Consider the following 20755-nt stretch of genomic DNA (forward strand, 5'->3'; position numbering starts at 1 on the left):
TAGGTATAGTAAATGGATGAACCGATTTTGATTAAATATGTCCAATTATACTTTACACGTCATGCACTTTCATTTCATATGTCACTTGAGTCAAAATTCATTTTTTTATTACCTAAAACTTTTATATCGTATATCAAATAAATGGATGAACCGATTTTGATAAAATTTGACTTATTGTTACTGATAGGTCGTTCGCTTTCATTTAATATATCACTAAAGTATATTCGATAACTTTAGTTATTTTCATTCCTACTTTTACCTCTATATGTATACCTAGGTATAATAAATGGATTAACCTATTTTGATATAGTTTATCTAAGAACCAGCGTCGGAAAATATGCTGCCTAACAAAAAAACCGCATCTAATTACCTGCTAGCGAGCTACGGTGGCACAAACAGATACACACACAGACACACATAGCGGTCAAACACTTATCACCCATCTTTTTGCGTCGGGGGTTAAAAATAGTGTCCCTTCGTCCAGCATACTCACCATGGTGAGTATTACAATCCTGATATTTCATGAATGTCAAAAAACTGTTCTGAAATAGTGCTAAATAGTGCCCAAAGGAAAAAAATAGTGCTCTTGTACTTGCGAAGTTATAGCCATAGTTCGATGAGTATGCTGGACGAAGGTTTCGCCCAGCATACTCACCTCCGTCCGGAGAATCTGTATACGCTTCAAACATAATTCATACTTCAAAAAATAGTTCCCAAATAGTGCCAAACGGTGCCCAAAAAGAAAAAACAGTGCTCGAATAACTTCGGAGTTACAGGCTTCGTTCAGTGAGTATGCTGGGCGTAGGTTCTACGCCCAGCATACTCACCTCAGTGCGCGAATATCGAACGAGCTATAGGTACAATTTACGTCTCAAAAAATTGTGCTTGAAATAGTGCCCAATATCAGTCCAATTTTTGCTTGACTTTTGACCTAGAAAACCATTAAATTTGATTGTAAACTTCTACATACATTACATTGAGTACAGTCGAATACAATATTATTAACTTTCTTTCTAACAATTTTTGTCTTGTGTAAATTATTAATTGTCTATGTAAGGGAGTATTTACTTTAGAATCGCAATATTATTAATTACACATTATTTTAATAATACTTTATAATAATATGATTAAGCCTTCGCGCGTCGCATGGGACCCCGGTAGCTAGGAACAATGATTTTATATATTTTGTCTAGATCACGGCGCTTGAAGGATTAAGATATCAAATGAAGTAAATCATGCATGAAAAATAAAGTTGCTGTTATTAATGCTTACATTACAACTGACAAAATTATTCAAAATAATCATTTTCCGGATCAAGGACGGTACCACAACGTTTACGGAATTCACCTGTATTCCTCATGTGATAAAGTTCAATATAGTGTGGCAGTAATGGATGCACGTACGGTCAATAGGTATGGGGCTTACGACGCGCGGCGCCCGCGACGCAAATGAATATGTTTATGTTTAAATACTAGATGGCGCTGCCCTAACATCTTACGATTATTAGACAAGACTGATCTGTATTTTGAAGGTGATAAGGGTCCATTTTGTGTCACAAAGCAATCGAAACGAACAAGCGCTTCTCAGTTTCTTTGTTTGTTTACTTCGTCGCACATCATTATAATAACGCCGGCTTTTGAGTTTGACTACATAGTGGGTTGCAAAACCAAACAATGTGTTGGTGATGTCATTATTTACCTATATAAAATTGTGTATCTAGTACGTAATCAATATAGGAGCTGCACCCAAATCAGTAAGTATATTTCAATTTATAATAGTGGCATTTAACTAAATTGATTTTACACTCATTCATTAATTGCACTGTAAAACTAGGTAGCAAGCGAGTTGTTTTTTACAAAAAACACGTTCATTTTTTCGTTGAATATGACACTGTACACTTAAAATTAAGGACATGCTTAAGAAGTTTTAAAAATGAGTACCTACTTAGTTACTTTTTTAAAGGTTTGATGTAGGTAGGTACACACATAATAACGTAATGTAACTTGTTTGTTTATCTAATTGGATCTCAAATACCTATTTATATACCTACTTCTGCGGAGGCCTGGTTTTATCCTCCAATTCTACTGGTTTTTATTCAGACAAACACACAATGCAATGAAGTAATAGTAGTCTGTGGTAATAGACTTCATTTACGCTTAAAGTTTCATTCATTTATTATTATTTATAAAATATATAATAATGCATTTAATCGAAAGTTTTTGACATGTGAGAAAATACCATAATTATTTCCAATAACATGAAGTCTACAATTAGAAAGTTTAATATTTTTGTCCAAAAACATGTGTCGACGACTGTACCCCATTTTACGTTAGTATGTAGAAGTTTACATTAAAATTTAATGGTTTTCTAAGTCAAAAGTCAAGCAAAAATTGGACTGATATTGGGCACTATTTCAAGCACAATTTTTTGAGACGTAAATTATACCTATAGCTCGTTCGATATTCGCGCACTGAGGTGAGTATGCTGGGCGTAGAACCTACGCCCAGCATACTCACTGAACGAAGCCTATAACTCCGAAGTTATTCGAGCACTGTTTTTTCTTTTTGGGCACCGTTTGGCACTATTTGGGAACTATTTTTTGAAGTATGAATTATGTTTGAAGCGTATACAGATTCTCCGGACGGAGGTGAGTATGCTGGGCGAAACCTTCGTCCAGCATACTCATCGAACTATGGCTATAACTTCGCAAGTACAAGAGCACTATTTTTTTCCTTTGGGCACTATTTAGCACTATTTCAGAACAGTTTTTTGACATTCATGAAATATCAGGATTGTAATACTCACCATGGTGAGTATGCTGGACGAAGGGACACTAAAAATATTATAATACGACATAATTTAAAGGACATTTTATGTATAAAATTTACCTAAAAATAAGCATAATTTTAATTTGACCCCTCCCCCCCTACTACCTCAGCTTACCCCCCCACCCAGAGGCGGCTCGCCCTAAGGAGCGCTGGTGCAGTGAACTCCCATAAATAATTATAATAAAATCATACTCCTTAATTTAATTATTAACATTAATTATTACTATTTAAAATCAATCGTAATCTTTAAAACTACTGTTAATACCAATGAATATATCCATCATTCCATCATCCCATACCACGGACATATATCAAGATAGACTAAGCGAGTGTATGTACTTCCCGTGTCCAAACTACGATTATGAAACTTACTTGACGCTGGCCTACACTCAGTCCGCGCTTGCAGTTCGCCAAGGAAAGACGTGAAGCTGAATAAAGTAAAATGCCGAATTACGCCGTTATAAACTGTAGAAACTCCACAGCTGTGAGTGGCCGAGTTAGCAGAGATGTTTCCTTCCACCGGTAAGTAATTTTCTAATCAGAATATGCACTATTTATTTTAAAATCAAATAAAGAATATCTGTGGAAAACGATCGTGACAAACACGGATACCAAATCATACGAAATGATTCGGAATACATTGCGGCTTTTACTTGGCACGGTAAAGATCGCGTCGTATGATAACAAGCAATGAATAGCGTCTTCTCATTTTTCTGTTCTCATTTTTCTGTCCAATTTTGTGGTTAGTGATGTTCATTTGATGCAACAGTTCTCGATTCTAATCGATTTTATAATCGAACAGATAAATGATAATTTGAAGGAGCAATTTTTCAGAAAAAAAGGCATAGATTTTTTTTGTCATTTAATACGACTTGACCTAGAACTTTTAAGTATTTTAATACAAAGGTACTAAAAATAAATATTATGACATGGACGCCATTAGTTAAAGTGTCATCTTGGGAGTTTTTTAAGAAAACTCCTTATTGCTTAGACTATGTTTGTTTTTTCAGTTTTCCAAGTAACCCGAACATAAAAGGAAAATGGATCGATGCAACGGGACATAAAGATTGATTGATTGACAGTTTCATTACTTTCTTTCGATGGCCTCTCTAGTACGTACTACGTAGTACATGGTAACTCAATGGGCATATGTAAGAAAAAGCTAAAACACATTAGTTTACTTGTTAGAATATTAAAAGGTTTATAACTTTATTTTATCATCCCTCTGTCTATGGTAATTATCATTTTTCTGTCTTGAATCGATTTAGTAATCGATTACGATTCATTTATTTGACTACCTCTTAGACATAGATCTAGTTTGATATGATTTCTTTCGATTTACTTCGATGGGATAGGACGATACTAGAATCGCCGCGCGAGTGGCGGCCTAATCGATTTAGCGTAAAATGAAATTAACATCACTAAAAAGCGCTCGTGACGTCATAACGCGTCAAGGTCAGTACAAAAAATATGACACGCTTGGTTTTCATACAGATCGCGGTACTTGCGTTGTCTACTTATATATACATGTCTGTGTCCCATACACCTGTATAATACCTACTGTATTATGTAACGCGCGAAGCGGAGCGCTCACGATTGCGCTCCAATGAAAAAAGATTTAGTACATTTCCTAATACGAAATCCAATAGGAGTGAAAGAGAGGGTTTTGCCAGAGCCCTGCGCGTGAAACAAAAGATTTTCTATGGAAAAGTAGCAAAGTTCGGAGCGCCGCACCCGCAAACGTTGCCGGTTCGTTTTTACCGCCCGGCAGGACAGCGATTGCGCGCGAGGTTGCCAGTTGCCACTTCTATAATATAAACAAACACTCGAGTCAACTTCAATGCACGCGCGCGATTCATGCAATTTTCTAATTAAAATTATAAAATACGTGTTGAAATAGCCTGTAGTTATCAGTATTACTTGTGAGTGTTAAAATGAACAATAATTATAATGTGGCGTTCATTAAAAAGTGTGATAAAACGTTACAAATTCGGCTTGAATGTAAAGCTAAGGGACCGCCACGGCCTGAACTTGATCTTACGCAAAAATGTACGACAAAAACGAAAACATATACGCGTGTGTTTAAATCTGAACAATATGTGAAAACACCGTGGTTGTGTGGTTGTGATGAAAGCAACAAACTATTTTGTTTTCCGTGTCTTTTATTTAAAGCGGGCGCGGCCCGCGGAGGTGAGAGTGCTTGGAGTTTGGACTGAAACGGGCGTTGACGACTTAGCTCATCTTTCAATCAAGATGAAAAAACATTCACAATCTCGGTACCATTTGTTGAATGAACTGCAATTGGCGTCTATCGGTCTTGTCGCTTTAAGTTATAGATATTTTTGCACACCAAAAAGAAAGACGTATCACGTATGCATTTTCTTTATAAGTAATTTTTTTGATAAATTGTACTGCTTTACACCATGTATTTTCAGTGTTTTATTTCAAGTGAACACCCATAAAATTTTGTCACGAGCCGCCTCTGCCCCCACCCCCACCCCACCCTTGGGGACTTTCGATATGATCACCTGGACATTTTATAGAAATAACTGTAGCGTATAACAGTTAACTTACGTTTTATCGTACACTGTATAATAGTGTACCATAGAATGCCTTAGCAAATGTTCGCCGTGAATACTTAAATGGTCATAACTTTTTTATTTATAAACCGATTGACATGAAATAAACACTAAATGTTAAATGAAGATTACCACAATATATTAATGAAAACCGCATTTAAATCGGATAAGCCGTTTCTGAGATTAGCGTGTTCAAACATACAGACAAACAGACAAACGGACAAACAGACAAAAAAATTTTAACGACAGTTTTGGGTTTGGGATCGATTTAGTAATAACCCCTGCTAATTTTTTTTTACATATTTTCATTGTACAGACACCACTTTTCTAGAATTTTATTATATGTATTGATTGACAAGAAAAGGATAGAAACAGTTTTATGAATTGTGACATAAAGCACAAACGGCTTTCGATTATGTAGTCAAAACAATATAGATAAATACACCGCTATTAAAACACTTTGTGAGTTGATTAAACTGTATATGTCGAGGTCATCTGAATAACAAACTGGGCACGTGTCACATATTGCGCTATCAAACGGCATATCGTACGAATATCCGCTAATTTATCTATGAGATTCATTATGTACATAATTATGCCAAAAATTACGCTAGGAACTATCAAATTTACGATTAATCTCGCACTAACCTTGTGAAAGATTTTTGTGAGAGTGGTTTGTATATAGTAACGTAGTTTGGTATAGTGTTGTAAGTAAAAACTGCTATTTGCATATTATTTTTATAAAAGGATAAAAAATTATAAAAGAAATTACATTAAGCTTATTAATAATAATCGAAATGGTAACATAATGTAGAAACAAACGATTTTTAATTTATCTTACGCTTATTAACTAAAATTATCCTTAGATTCTACGATTAAATGCGTCGTAATGATAAATGATAATTGCACGAACTCACTTCATGATCGAAGACAACACTACTCAAAAGAGGTCATGTATACTATGATGGCCATCTAGTGTCTAAAAATGTAGCAACTGTAAGTAGTTCATCCTAATATACATAATGCCATTTACCGAAAATGGAAACATCGTACCGTTGACCTCTTTTTTTTAGCCAACATCAACTCATACCGCATGGCACTTTTAATAGATCTATCACTCGATGGACGCCAATTATGATTCAACCCATATTTTAGGACGAAATTGACGATGGCAGTGATCGCGCCAGCGTCTAATCGGAGAGTTTGATTACCCCGTACGATATTAACGTACTGGCATTTTCTCAAGGCAGACTCTGTGAAAACATGTTTCGTTAGGAGTCTTGTCAACTGGGTACACTTCTTTGACCATTTCAAGCAGTTGTTGAGTTCTGAGTGCATAATGTATACACCAGTATTGGGCCAAAGCTCGACGAGTCCTGGTAAGTATTCGCGATGCTTCAATGTCCATCTTGTGTCGTTACCTCTGGGTTTGATAAGTGCACCCTTCAATAAGCTTGAACCTGCCAACTGTTCGTCCACCTCTGAGGAGTTTATACACCGGTCACGAGAAACTTCACCGTCGGCACCATCTTCGGTGGCTTGATTGATATTAAAACTCGATGCTTTATGTTGTAATTTCACAACATTAAGGAACCTCTTTTCGAAGCCCGACCAAAAATTGTTGCTCTCGTTTATCCCGCAGAATTGCCGCGCATTGGACGATGAGGGGGAATCAGAACTTCCGGCTTCTGTGATGATCACCTCAGGGTAACAAACTCCTTGTGTGAAGTTTTCGGTTTCGCTGATGGAGCGACTCTTTGAAGAGCGCATAGATAAATCACAAGGAGTGTCATCGTCACTAGCTACAACAGCTAAACTTTCCGATGAATCAGATTGTACCTTTCGATCTTCTTCCATTGCATTCTCCATCGAACAATCTGAATCAGCCACAGTCGAAAGTCTATCAAGCCATTTTTGGTATTCTGTTAAATAAGAACAATAAGGACTTCCAACTTCGGTGGTGATTACTTTAAAGCCACTAAATTCTCCTAAACCATGCTCGCGTTGATTGACACAACGAGTCACACTTTCGTAGAAATCTGAAACAAAAATATCATTGTCATTCAAGGAGAGCTAAGGTTTAAACTTCCGTTCCTAGGTATTGGGATTGCCTTGGTACAAACTTCTGCTCGACACGTTAAAGACTCCATTAACTCTTATAGCTCATTTATATAGCTTCAGTAGAGTAGGGATTGAAAATTGGCTCGTCGCAAGTGTGACCTTACTATTCCATTTGTGCTAAGTAGTCAGTATAGTAGCTCAACACTTTATTTTTGAGTAGCCATTGAATTATCGATTATAGATATCACGTCAGTCAATGACGCGCACAATTAGTTTCGCTCGTTTATGTCCTCGTCAATATTATTCTACTATTATTTTTTTTTAACTTCGCGCTAAAAAAATTAAAAATTTTCGAAAATCGGGAAATAATTGGCTTTACCTCGTTTTTCGAAAATTCGAACTTAAAAATTCTTTATAAAGCCTGAAAAACTGCGTCGAATTCGCCACCTCCTTAAAAATCAGTTAAATCATTCAAAGGTTATTGCAGTTTGAAAATTCAAAAAATAGTGTTTTCTTAAATTTCTAAAAGATTTTTGAGTTCGGAGAGCTCAAAATCATAATAAGTGTAATTTTGAGCACTTAAGTATGGAATTAGCGGAAATTTGCAGGGGTGGCCTTTAGGGTCAACCGTTTTTCTAATTTTTATTTTGTAACAATAGCTGAACATTTGTATGCGCGAAACAGAATTCCTTGACTCAAAAATATGATAATATGAAATATGATAAAATATACGATTGTATAAATTATTTTCTTCACAAAAAAATACAAATATCTTTTTTTATTAATATACCATTCTAAGCAGACAAACAAGTAGTTTTACATGATTTAAAGCAAAATTATTTAAATCTATTCGACCAATTCTTCAGACAGGAAGTAGGGGTAAAGTCACTAGTAGTTGACCATGTACCTGTAGTTGACCGCTAATGCACATAAACCGTTATAATAAGAATTCGCGGCAATTTTAAAAACTCATTCGTTAATAAGTAGTTAGAGCTGCTATCTGGTCAAATAGGCGCGAAAATTGCGCATCCATATCTGTCAAATATAGTAAATGGTTGCAAGTTGTTTGTTGAGTGACGGACCATAAAATCAATAAATTCGTTTTTTGTAATAATATTCGTAGAGATTGAAAAAGTTTGAAGCTAAATACTAGGAATTTTGTCATCTTGTTGACGGTAAGTGTTTTTCGTTTCTTATTCGTTTATGGTTTATTTAAATGACAGAGTAATTAAAATTTAAAGATTTGTTGACAAAATTGAGATGTGGGGGTGGTCCAATACTGATTCCGTTTGTCTGTGTTTTTCTAGTAATTGACCATGGTGGTCCATTACCGAATTACCGTTTGACTATGATTTTCTAGTAATTGACCATGGTGGTCAACTTTTGATTAAGTTCTGTATCTTTTAAATATACTGCATATAATAATTAATTAAAATAAACTATTTTATTTACTTTAACAATAGATTGATTTTATTCAGTAGTTGACTAACTTTATGGTACGAATTTATGGCTATGGTCTATTACAAAAAAACAATTTTTAGTCAAGTCCCCGAGTGCCACACGTCGTTTTTTTATTTAAATTAGTTATAGGCTTAAAAAGGCCTAATTATTATTATATTTCAAATAAAACGTTTTCTTTTCATCTTATTTTGCTTCTTATTTAACAAATAACCCAATTAAAATTGTAGCATCTGAGTGGTCATTTACTGATGCAAAATATGGTCATCTTCTAGTTTTTAGATGGTCAACTACTAAATTTCTAATATAAGAACTTTTTTAATTTTTTTTAAGTATATTCGACCATTGTACGTGGTGAAATGCTTGTTTATATGTTAAAACACATTTCACAGGGTTTCCAAAAAAAGAAACTTACTGAATTCATATGATAATTAAAGTCAAACATTTAAAAAGAATATTCTGTCTCCTTAAGTGGTCATCTACTGATGCTTTTACCTTAGTTTGTTGAAAATATCCAGAAATTTACATTATTTTGTCAAGAATATAAATTTTTATAAGAAGTTTTGTTTTCAGTGTGTGAAACTTCTTCCCGCATGGAAAAATATATATGCGAAAAATATATGCAAATATACATTTTCACATATATTTTTTTTGCGCTAAATATATGTCCGCATATATGTTCACATATATGCGTAGATATATGTTCACATATATGTTTACATATATGCGCGCATATAAATGCAATATATATGTCTAGAAATACACAGAAAATAATTTTACTTGAATCAAGAAAATAATTTTGAACAATTTGACTTTCTTGATTTTAGTAAAAAAATTCTCAAACTTAGAAATTTTTTTTCAGTGTATGCTTACATATATGTCTACATATATGTAAGCATGTATCTCTGCATATATGTCAGCATCTATGTGAAAAATATATGTTGACATATTTTTTTTTTGCGTAAATATATGCGGCATATATATTATATATGCGACATATATTTTTGACATATATATTTCTCCATGCGGGCTTAAGTAAAACGGTTATCTGTGAAAAAAAAACTCACCTGTGATGTACACGATCTTTGCCAAGCAAACGGTCCAGTTTTTCCCACGATTCTCGTAGTTTTTGGCCCGTTCTCTAGTGAGTTCCCATGGTTCATCAGGATAGGCCACCAAGACTATTTGACTCCCCTTATCTTCCTCAATAATCCAGGTCGCCGGAATGCAATGGACTTCACTACTCCCCATGTTCTTGATTGGTTAAATAAATTTTACCATGTAATATTTTCGGCTTTCGTCCATCTAGAAAATACAAGGATAATTAGTCGAAATTCAATCTGATCAAACAACACTGAAACCTGTTTCGTGTTTATAGCAATAGCAACAAAAAAAAATAACCTACCTCAACAAAAGTGTCTTGAGTAACTTCTAAATGTGAATCTCCGTATTAGACAAAACAGATATGTGCATAAATTAACGAACTGACTTTATGACTAAAAATTGTCGTAAGCGTTCGCGTGAACGCAGGCAGATTGATTAATGAGCCCATTTTATGTACTGTGACATATTTTTAACACTCGCTTTGTTATTCTGAATTTTTATCAGTAGTTATTAAGCCCAATACCCAACCGCTGAATAGTATATTTATTTTCCTCATTATTTTCAAGTAATGGATAACCCAAATGAACCCGGGTCAAAAAATTTAATCTGTTTTAAGGATAAATGAAAATTTTTAATATTTTTCATTCAATTTAATTTTATTATGTGAATCTATTTTACATAAGAATTTAATCTGTTTTAGCCCGTATTATTCCCAAATCAGACCAATTTCAGACTATTTTTAATGTTATAATAAAATTATTTTCGATTGTTTTTAGACTAAAATTAGACTTTTTTTGTCACAATCATTTAGTTGGCTTTGATCGCATCGAGGTCAAAAACCGACCAAAATGTTCCATAAATTTTAGTCGGTTTTTGATCGCCTGTCGATAATAATAATAATAATAAAGGCGTAGGGATGTCAAGGCGTAGGGATGTGACGACCCCATCGCCCCCGGATGGCATATCTACAATAGATATCCCAACCGTGCAGTCAGTCACCCCGCAGGGCACCTTGTGGCGAGGTGTCGGGGAGTAGCGACCCCGCGGGAACCGAGCGCTCCCGGGGGAGGCCCCTGTCCTCACCTCTGGACTGTCCCGGTGGCAGTTCGGAGTGAACAATGACGAGGTTCAGGATCTCCCACCTCTGGCTTGCCTTTGTTGGCCGTCCAGAGTGGAGCCGCCAGAGCTATATGCTCGGGGGTGGAAGTGTCTAATGGTGTAATAGCGGGGAAACCCGCTCCGGGCCCGCGGGCCCGCGATGGTGAAACCGGTGCCGCACCTCTCTACACCCCTAGCCGTTCAGCTGATGTTGCCCCCTTGTTGCCATTATCGGTAACCTTTTTGGGAGCCCATCGACCGAACTGGCGAGTCACCGTCTGCCATAATTTTCAATTTTTAATATTGAAAAGGCAGACGTCCATAGTCCCCATAGACCCAATATACCAGTCCATCTAACACCCCCTTCCATAACCCAGATTTATTCATTTCCATTTTTTCTGCAATAGTCCTACATTGGCCGCGGACTGCCCAGGGCTGTATCTCTATAGTGCAGTCATGGGCAGGCTGCGGCTGGTGTCCCACAACACATTAAATTCTCTAAAGGGCCTCTGCGTGTTGGACCTGTGTCCCCACGTAAGCCTTCCAAAGGACCGGGTATCTTCCTTTTGGTGGTACCCGTGTATTATGGAGAGAGACATAATAATAATTTAAAAAAAAAATAATAATATATTTATTTATGTATTTATTATTATTTTATTCATATCCTCGAAGATCCTCTACAGGGCACGGCTTTTCATTGTCTGAAACTTAAATAGCGACTATTCACTATTATGTAGTGCAATATATACCAAACGGTATACTTAGCACTGCCAAATAGTGAATACTGATCATTAAATCATGCATAAAAGTATAAAGTTTAATATTTATCTTGTCATCTTGTCAACATTTGAATCTTGTCGATGTATTCAGATTGTGTTTAATATCGATAATTAGAAAACTCTAGATTTAGATTCAATGAAACGATGGGAATCATTTTACGTATGTTAATACAAATTTATTAATTATCACTGCAACTTATATTCGCAGATACAAAACTTTTATTATCCACTAGCTGTGCCCGCGACTTCGTCCGCGTGGAATAGTGACTGCATAGTAGTTACTACTTAACACACAATTATTGAGTAAACACGTCTTGAAACACGTACTATCATATACAACTAAATTATAAGTAGGTACTTACAGATTATTATGTAACAGTTAAGAAATAAAATAAATAATAACACAAAAGAACTGTTAGTAAAATTTATTACTAAACTGAGCTATAAAACTTAGGTACAGAAGAGTTCAAAATTTCCAGGATGTGGCTATCCTCCCGCTCCCATATCCTTCTACTTTCACAGACTTTCAACTTTTCCCTTTCACCCCTAGTAAATGGCAGAATCGATTTTGATCTTAACCATGTCTAATCATACCTATATATGTACATGTATCCTTTCGTTTGGTACTCCATTTGGATTATTTATCCCCACTATCACCCCTAAGGTGCCCTATATGTAATAAACAGATTAACCGATTTTGATAAAACATGACTAATTGTAATTCACACGTCATTTGATATGCCGCTTGAGTATATTATTTGACCACATTCGATTATTCATTCCCACTTTTACCGCTATAAATCAATAAATGGATGAACCGATTTTGATTAAATATGCCTCATTATACTTCTCACGTCAGGTCATGCCCTTTCATTTGATATGCCACTTGGGTATATTATTTGACAACTTTTATTCCTACTTTTATACCTATATCCAATAAATGGATGAACCAATTTTGATAAAATGTCTTATTGTACTTTACACGTCATGTCTTTCATTAGATTCTCGATTTTGATAAAATTGGACTACTTAATTGTTTCCGACAGGTCGTCTTTTTTCATTTGATATATCACTTGGGTATAACAGACAACATTCGTTTTTTTCATTCCCACTTTTACCCCTCTATATTATAATAAATGGATGAACCGATTTTGATTAAATATGCCTCATTATACTTCTCACGTCAGGTCATGCCCTTTCATTTGATATACCACTTGGGTATATTTGACAACTTTTATTCCCACTTTTATACCTATATCCAATAAATGGATGAACCAATTTTGATAAAATATGTCTTATTGTACTTTACACGTCATGTCTTTCATTAGATACGTCACTTGAGTATATTTGATAAAATTCATTTATTTATTCCCACTTTAACCCCTATATCAAATAAATGGATGAACCGATTTTGATAAAATTTGACTTATTGTATCTGACAGGTCGTCTTTTTTCATTTGATATATCACTTGGGTATAACAGACAGCATTCGTTTTTTTCATTCCCACTTTTACCCCTCTATATTATAGTAAATGGATGAACCGATTTTGATAAAATTTGACTTATTGTTTCCGACAGGTCGTCTTTTTTCATTTGATATATCACTTGGGTATAACAGACAACATTCGTTTTTTTCATTCCCACTTTTACCCCTCTATATTATAATAAATGGATGAACCGATTTTGATTAAATATGCCTCATTATTCTTCTCACGTCAGGTCATTGAGTATATTTGATAAAATTTATTTATATATTCCCACTTTTACCCCTATATCAAATAAATGGATGAACCGATTTTGATAAAATTTGACTAATTGTTTCTGACATGTCGTCTATTTTCATTTGATATATCACTTGGGTATAACCGACAACATTCGTTTTTTTCATTCCCACTTACCCCTATATATAATAAACTACTAATGTAACAAAAAAAAAACGCATCTAATTCGTATTACCCGTTAGCGAGCTACGGTGGCACAGACAGACATGTAAACACACATAGCGGACATAACACCCCTCTTTTTGCGTCGGGGGTTAAAAATATAATACCTACGACATAATTTCAAAGACCTTTTATATAGAAAATTTACCTAGAAGTAACCATAATGCTATTTGTGCAGGTTTTAGACTTATGAGCAAAAATCTAAATAAAGGTCCTTTGACCCCCCCTACTACCCCCTCAGCATAACCACCCCCCCCCCACGCTTGGGGACTTTCGATATGATCATCTGGACATGTCAAGGAATAACTTTAGCGTATAATTTACGTAATAAAGTAATTCATCTATAGAATGCCTTTGCAAATGTTCGCTGTGATTACTTAAATGGTCATAACTTTTTTATTTATGAACCGATTGACATGAAATAAAACTAAATGTTAAATGAAGCTTACCACAATATATTAGTGAAAACCGCATCTAAATCGGATAAGCCGTTTCTGAGATTAGCGTGTTCAAACATACAGACAAACAGACAAACCGACAAACAGACAAACAGACAAAAATTTTTTTAACTACAGTTTTGGGTTCAGGATCGATTTAATAATAACACCTGCTATTTTTTTTTTAAATATTTTCATTGTACAGACATCACTTTTCTACAATTTTATTATATGTATTGATTGATGATGATGATGATTATAGAATTTGACAAATAAGAAAAAATTATAAGTTGTATTATTATAGTGATGGGACTGTTTTTTAGATTTATATGTTTCATTTAAATTAACATATAATAAAATCGTAGGAAAGTGAAAACTGTACATTGAATATTTTTTAAGAATACTTGGAGCGTGATCTACGATAGATACCGAAGCCAAAAATATAGTTTTTAGAATTTTTGTCTATTTGTCTGTATATATATGTCCGGGCTAATCTCAAAAAGTACTGCATGAATTTACTTCAAATTTGGTACAGAGATATCTTAAGATCTGAGGAAGGACATAGGGTAGGTTTTATCCCGGAAATCTCACGGAAATGGGAACTATGCATGTTTTTCTTAGACTTCGCGAACGAAGCCGCTGTCGAAAAGCTAATATTAAATAAAAAAGTAAAGTAAAATTGTATGTACAATAGAAAAAACAAACTCTTTTTTGATCGGGATAAAATATATCAAATCTATTTCCACAAATTTTCAAAAGATTTCGTTAAATATTTTATGCTTTTATTATTAAAAGACATACTACTCATAATATATTACATTGGTTACAATTTATTTAATATTTAGTTTTTTTTTCCAAATTCTTTATAGATATATGTATTAAATTTTTTAATGAAAAAAAAAACGATCATGAGGTGAAATTCTAACCCACGTTTTTCGCTTCAAAAAATATAATAATTTATTTAGCTATTTTAATAATAAATTGAATATAATTTTATATAGTGAACAAGAATATTCCCTACACTGTATGTGGCCGGCACTTCGAGATGCGAAAGATGACACTTCAACAAGAGAGTGGTACTTGCAGCTGATGGCGCGCACTCAAGTCGCTTTTAATGAGTGAGTTCATATTTCATTTTGTAACTATTTATTATATTCAGGTGTATCGATAACGAGGTCATCATAAATTATTAGTAACCAGCTGATTTTTTTGTTTTCACTTAATTTATATTTATATAATTAAACAGACATATTGTCCTACAAATTGCGTAATAAATATTTGAGAACCGTCAAATCAAAACATTTTATCCTTGTTACCTCTGTTAGCTACCACCATCGAGAGTTTTGTACATGAAATTATTGGGCATCTCATCAAAATAAAGCTACTCACGGAAAATTAGCTTGATAGTAATCACTTGCAAAAATGGGCGATGTATCCTGAACTAATACTGTAACTTGTCTCTATATAATTTAATAATAATTTCAAGTCATCCATTTTTATTATTCGAATTGGTGGTTTCTAATAATTTCTTGTTTACTGATCGGTATGAAAGATGTGCCCTTTGTACTACATGATAGTAAAAAAAACTGTTTTACGCGCATACGCTAACTAATAATAATTTAACTAAAATAAAAACACTGTCTATTTAAAAAAAAAAAACTATTCCATTTCCGTGTGGTAAATTGTCCTGAAATATTCATTTATTTATTTATTTTTCAGAACAGACGACGAATCCTCCAAGCTATACCTGTGCGATATATTCGCGCTATCTAGCATCGCTTTCAGTGGCGTGTGGTCCTTCGAGCCGGATACAACTTGTATTATAAGTAATAGAGAGAAACGATACTCGTTGTTGCCCGCGGGTTTGGCTGTGCTAGTGGGCAAGGAGGGCTGGAAGGAGTGTAGTTTACAGGTATTTACTATCCTACTAATGTTATAAATGCGAAAGTTTGTGAGGATGTGCGTGTGTGTGTGTATGTGTGTGTTTGTTACTCTTTCACGCAAATACTACTGAACCGATTAATTTCAAAAATATATCGATGCTTCTAAATTCCGATAAAGAAAGTCATTCAAGTCAGTCAAGAAATCTTATTTTGTAAAAACAACATTTTAAACAAAAACTACAAAAATCGGTTCAGTAATGTCTGCTAAAACAAAAAAAATTTTGCCCTATTATTACAAAAAAATCCTATATTTTTTTACTAAAATTGCTAAATTTTCTTTACTCATTGACAAAAATTAATATTTTTTTTATATTCCAGGTGCTAGAATGGCTGTGTCACACCCGGGACGCAACCCGCGACCCGCTCACAGCGCGGGCGTGTCAGCGGAGTCTGTTAGCACTGAGACACTGCGAACAGTTTGTGGCGCATAAGATTTGGACTCGATTGTGAGTTTTTTTTTATATTTTTTAGTTAAGAGCGTTTCGGCACAACGTGGCAGAAGTGAAACTTCTTGCGTAAGTTTCAAAGATACCAAATTCGTCGCCTTACTCCATGACGTGACGGTATTGCCATGACGCGACCTTGAAATTTTACTCACTAAAGAAGTTTCTCTTCAAAAACGTGTAGCGCTATATAAATGATAATAATTGCAATTGATGTGTATGTATATGTTGTAAATCATGAGGACAAATATGTCTAAATTGATAATTTTTGTATTTAACTTCGTTCGAGATTGACGTTGAGTTAAATTTAAAAATTGATACATTGTTATTGATCAATCAAAAAGCAATGAAATTTCACCAAAATCGGTATAGTTTAAAAAAATACAGACAATAATGTGAACACTTGTAATGAAATATATTTTAAATGTTATTATACTTATTTTGAATTAATAAATAATAATTTGAAATAAATGAATAATAATTTGTATGTTGCTATCCAAGGAGGAACATGGAGGATTTGTAAGCGGCGTCACTGTGAAATCATGTAACGAGTTTTCATTGTGATAATGCTTTTTCTATTTCTTTTAACCATTATATAGCAGTTAAATATTTATTTTTAATTATTGTGGCATTTGTATATAATCCATATCACTACATAGTATAAAACAAAGTCGCTTTCTCTGTCCCTATGTCCCTATGTATGCTTAAATCTTTAAAACTACGCAACGGATTTTGATGCGGTTTTTTTTAATAGATAGAGTGATTCAAGAGGAAGGTTTTAGTATATAATTTATTATGTTTTAGACAAAGCGGGCGAAGCCGCGGGCGGAAAGCTAGTATTACGTATAATACATTTTAAAAAACCGCTTCGTGTTTACTGATTGATATATATTATATTAAATGTATTCTTTGCTTCTGCTATTTTCATTAAACTGTTCGTCTCTGAGTTAATTAACATTAATTGCTATTATTGTGTAAAAATATATTTAACAGTAAAAAGGGTAACATTTATTTTCTAGTCTATTGTGTGTTTATAATTCATAATTCATAATGCAAGCTAATTTAGAAATTTAAGACTTTTTAACGGATTTTAAACGCGATTTATTCATTATATTATTTTCCCGACGTTTCGAACACTTTACAGCAAGCGTGGTCACGAGGAGACTCTGTCTCCTGAATAAATCGCGTTAAAATCCGTTAAAAAGTCTTTAATTTCTAAATGTATAATACTCGCGTAAAATCAAACACTAGAAAATTCAAAATACTATGCAAGCTAATTTGCTATCCTAACTAGATTAAGCTATGATAATCGTATTTATTTGTTTTTGTTTCTTTTTACTAATTACTATTTCTTTTTCAGAGAACATCACTTCTCGCCGACAGTAACCAGCTTTGAAGATTGAATTTATAAAGTGCCAATATAATAATCATGTATTAAATATTAAAATATAATTAACTATATCTAGTCTTTGTTATTGTTAAGTTTATGAGATCTGTGTTATAAGAAATAAAAAATGAAATATATTTAAATTGTTTTATTTACAACACATACAAAATACATATTCATTATTTACAAAAAAAAAAATAAGATAAGTATGTAACGAAATTGTTTTTTCGCTATTAAGAAAAATGAATACATTAAGGGCCGGCGCAGATATGGCGGAGCGCATTTCTCATTGTCAAACATTGTCCTCAATAAAATAAAATTGAAAATCAAATAACTACAGTTTAGTCCCGAAGAGCATCGAAGTGATCACATGCGCTCGCGTGGCACGTAAATTTCCTCAATCCAAAATGTTTTGTCTCTTCGTTTCTCTACTCTTTTTATTTCATCTACCTTTTCTGCAAGTAATGTGATCAATAACACGTCCGAATCCATCATTTTATTCGCGAATGAACACTTGTAGTTTCTCGAAAAAGTGTGTCGAGTATACACAGCCATATGTGCGCCGGCCCTAAATATGTTGCTAAGCGCAAATCTCGAAAACAGCTAAACAGATTTCGTTAATTCTTTTTTATAATATTCCTTGAAGTACAGGGATGGTTCTTATGGAGAGAAATCAAAAAACGTAAATTCGGGCAAAGCCCGAGGACTGCTGTGACATATGTTTGAATGTTGTTATTTCTTTTGAATTAAATGATAATAAAAAATGTGTGCGTGTACTAGTGTACACACGTAAGAAGTGAAACTTCTTTATGACCTTATTTTTCAAAAAATAATTTAGGTACTATATGCAACTTTACAGAAATACGTCAATCACGCGTGGTAGGGATAAAAACAAGATGGCGCGTAACGAAAAAATGTTACACTAAATTTTTTTGCAACCCCGATAAAGAAGTTTCACTTCAATAATTAGTTTGTTGTTATCCAATGAGGAATATGGAGGATTTGTAAGCGGTAAACTCAAACAATAATTTATTCAATTAGACTTCTAGAAGCACTTTTGAATCGTCATAACATATTTTTAACATTTACCCCCGATTCGGAAAGCAGTAGATATCTATGGAGAAGAACCGCACTGTGAAATCGTGTACATATTGAGTTTGAATTTTTGATAACATGGGATTTCAGGGATAAAAAGTAGCCTTGTCTTATTCTGGGTCTTCAACTTCCTAAAATATACCCATTGAATTCGGTCCGGTAGTAATTGCGTGAAAGAGTAACAAGAATCCATCCATATCCTCACAAACTTTCGCATTTATAATATTAGTAGGATTATTGCAGTGTTTATGTGTACATAATCTATTTTTTAGGACGCGTTTTCCCGCCAATTATTGATTTTACTTTTAAAAGTTGTAGTGATTGGCGTAGGTATTTGTTTCTAATTTTGTATCATTCGCATATACTATTTTCACCAAATTTGGCTCGTAGGCATGGAGATATATTTATTGGGTCCATGCTCGTGGTAATATGAATTTATTGCAAAAACAGTTGGTGGTTTTTTCCGGTTATTAACTAGATTTAGCGTGCTTTCTTGTAATTAGGTACTATTGAAAAAAAATATTAAATTTATTTTTACAGAGAACATCACTTCGCGCCTACAGTAACTAGCTTGAAGATTGAATATGAATTTATAAAGTGCCAATATAATAATAATGTATTAAAATTTAATTAACTGTATCTAGTCTCTGTTATTGTTAAGTGTTATGAGATCTGTGTTAAAAGAAATAAAAAAATGGAATATATTTAAATTGTTTTATTTTAAACACCAATACATTATACAACATACATATTACATATTTCATTACAACAAAATGGAAAATGTACAATGTTTACATTTAAAATTAAGAAAACACATGTACTTAATTAATTAAATAATAGGTCATGTCCTGTGTTCATCAAAACCAAACCATGTGGTCACAATTTTTGTCAGTTTATAAAATCCCACAAAATGTACAAATAAATGGTTTTTACAATTCTGACAATTCCTTAATACTGAACTGTTTCTAATGACTACAATTGCATAACTAAAGAAAAACATCATTATTGTTTTTACAGTATTTTTATCCTATTTATACACAGTAATATACAAAAGGGGAAGAAAACAAATAACTATATAATGCCATATATGTTATTCTACATCTAAATATGAAAAACCATTCTAGGGTACTAAAAATATTTACACATAACATTTGTCAAACAGATAAACAAGTACATATAACACATAGGTAATACATATTTTAATTTTTAATACATTTCATTCTTGTATTCCACAATTTTTTCATTCTTAAGCGCGTCACACACGGTGAAGATACTATAATATTTTATCTATAAGACAAATGACCCGAAATTTTGTGGGTCATTTGTAACAGGATGGCGGTTCTACAGGGGTCTTAGTACGCAATGACAAAAAGAAAAATGATGGTCAGAACGCTGATACCGGATACCATAAGATACTGTAATATAAAATATTACAGTATCTAAGATAAAATATTATAGTATCATCACCGTGTGTGACGCGCTTTAATTGTTTTTAAATAATGTGAATACATCAAAAGTACCCTTCTAAGTATCAACTGATAATGAACATTGAATTTTTGCTATAACGTTGCATTTTGATCAAACGAACATAGAGCAAATT

General features: G+C 33.6%; 1 protein-coding gene across 2 annotated transcripts in view; it reads left to right on the forward strand.

The window, feature by feature from the left end:
• LOC149901546 (focadhesin) overlaps positions 1–18176 on the forward strand; it is a 43449-nt gene extending 25273 nt beyond the window's left edge. Inside the window, exons 16-19 of one of the 2 annotated variants that reach the window (XM_090111190.1) lie at positions 15289–15405; positions 16007–16199; positions 16549–16676; positions 18034–18176. In XM_090111190.1, coding sequence (XP_089967316.1) covers positions 15289–15405; positions 16007–16199; positions 16549–16676; positions 18034–18076 — 481 coding nt within the window. In that variant the 3' untranslated portion in view covers positions 18077–18176. Of the gene's footprint in view, positions 1–15288; positions 15406–16006; positions 16200–16548; positions 16677–18033 lie in introns of those variants that run through there. The other variant, XM_090111191.1, reaches the window with a different exon arrangement.
• The last annotated feature ends 2579 nt before the right edge of the window (positions 18177–20755 follow it).

This window comes from Colias eurytheme, chromosome 16, assembly GCF_061535395.1.
Source record: "Colias eurytheme isolate Ceu_HAF_F1 chromosome 16, ilColEury1 Martin Lab GWU primary, whole genome shotgun sequence".
In the NCBI taxonomy this organism is placed as follows: domain Eukaryota; kingdom Metazoa; phylum Arthropoda; class Insecta; order Lepidoptera; family Pieridae; genus Colias; species Colias eurytheme.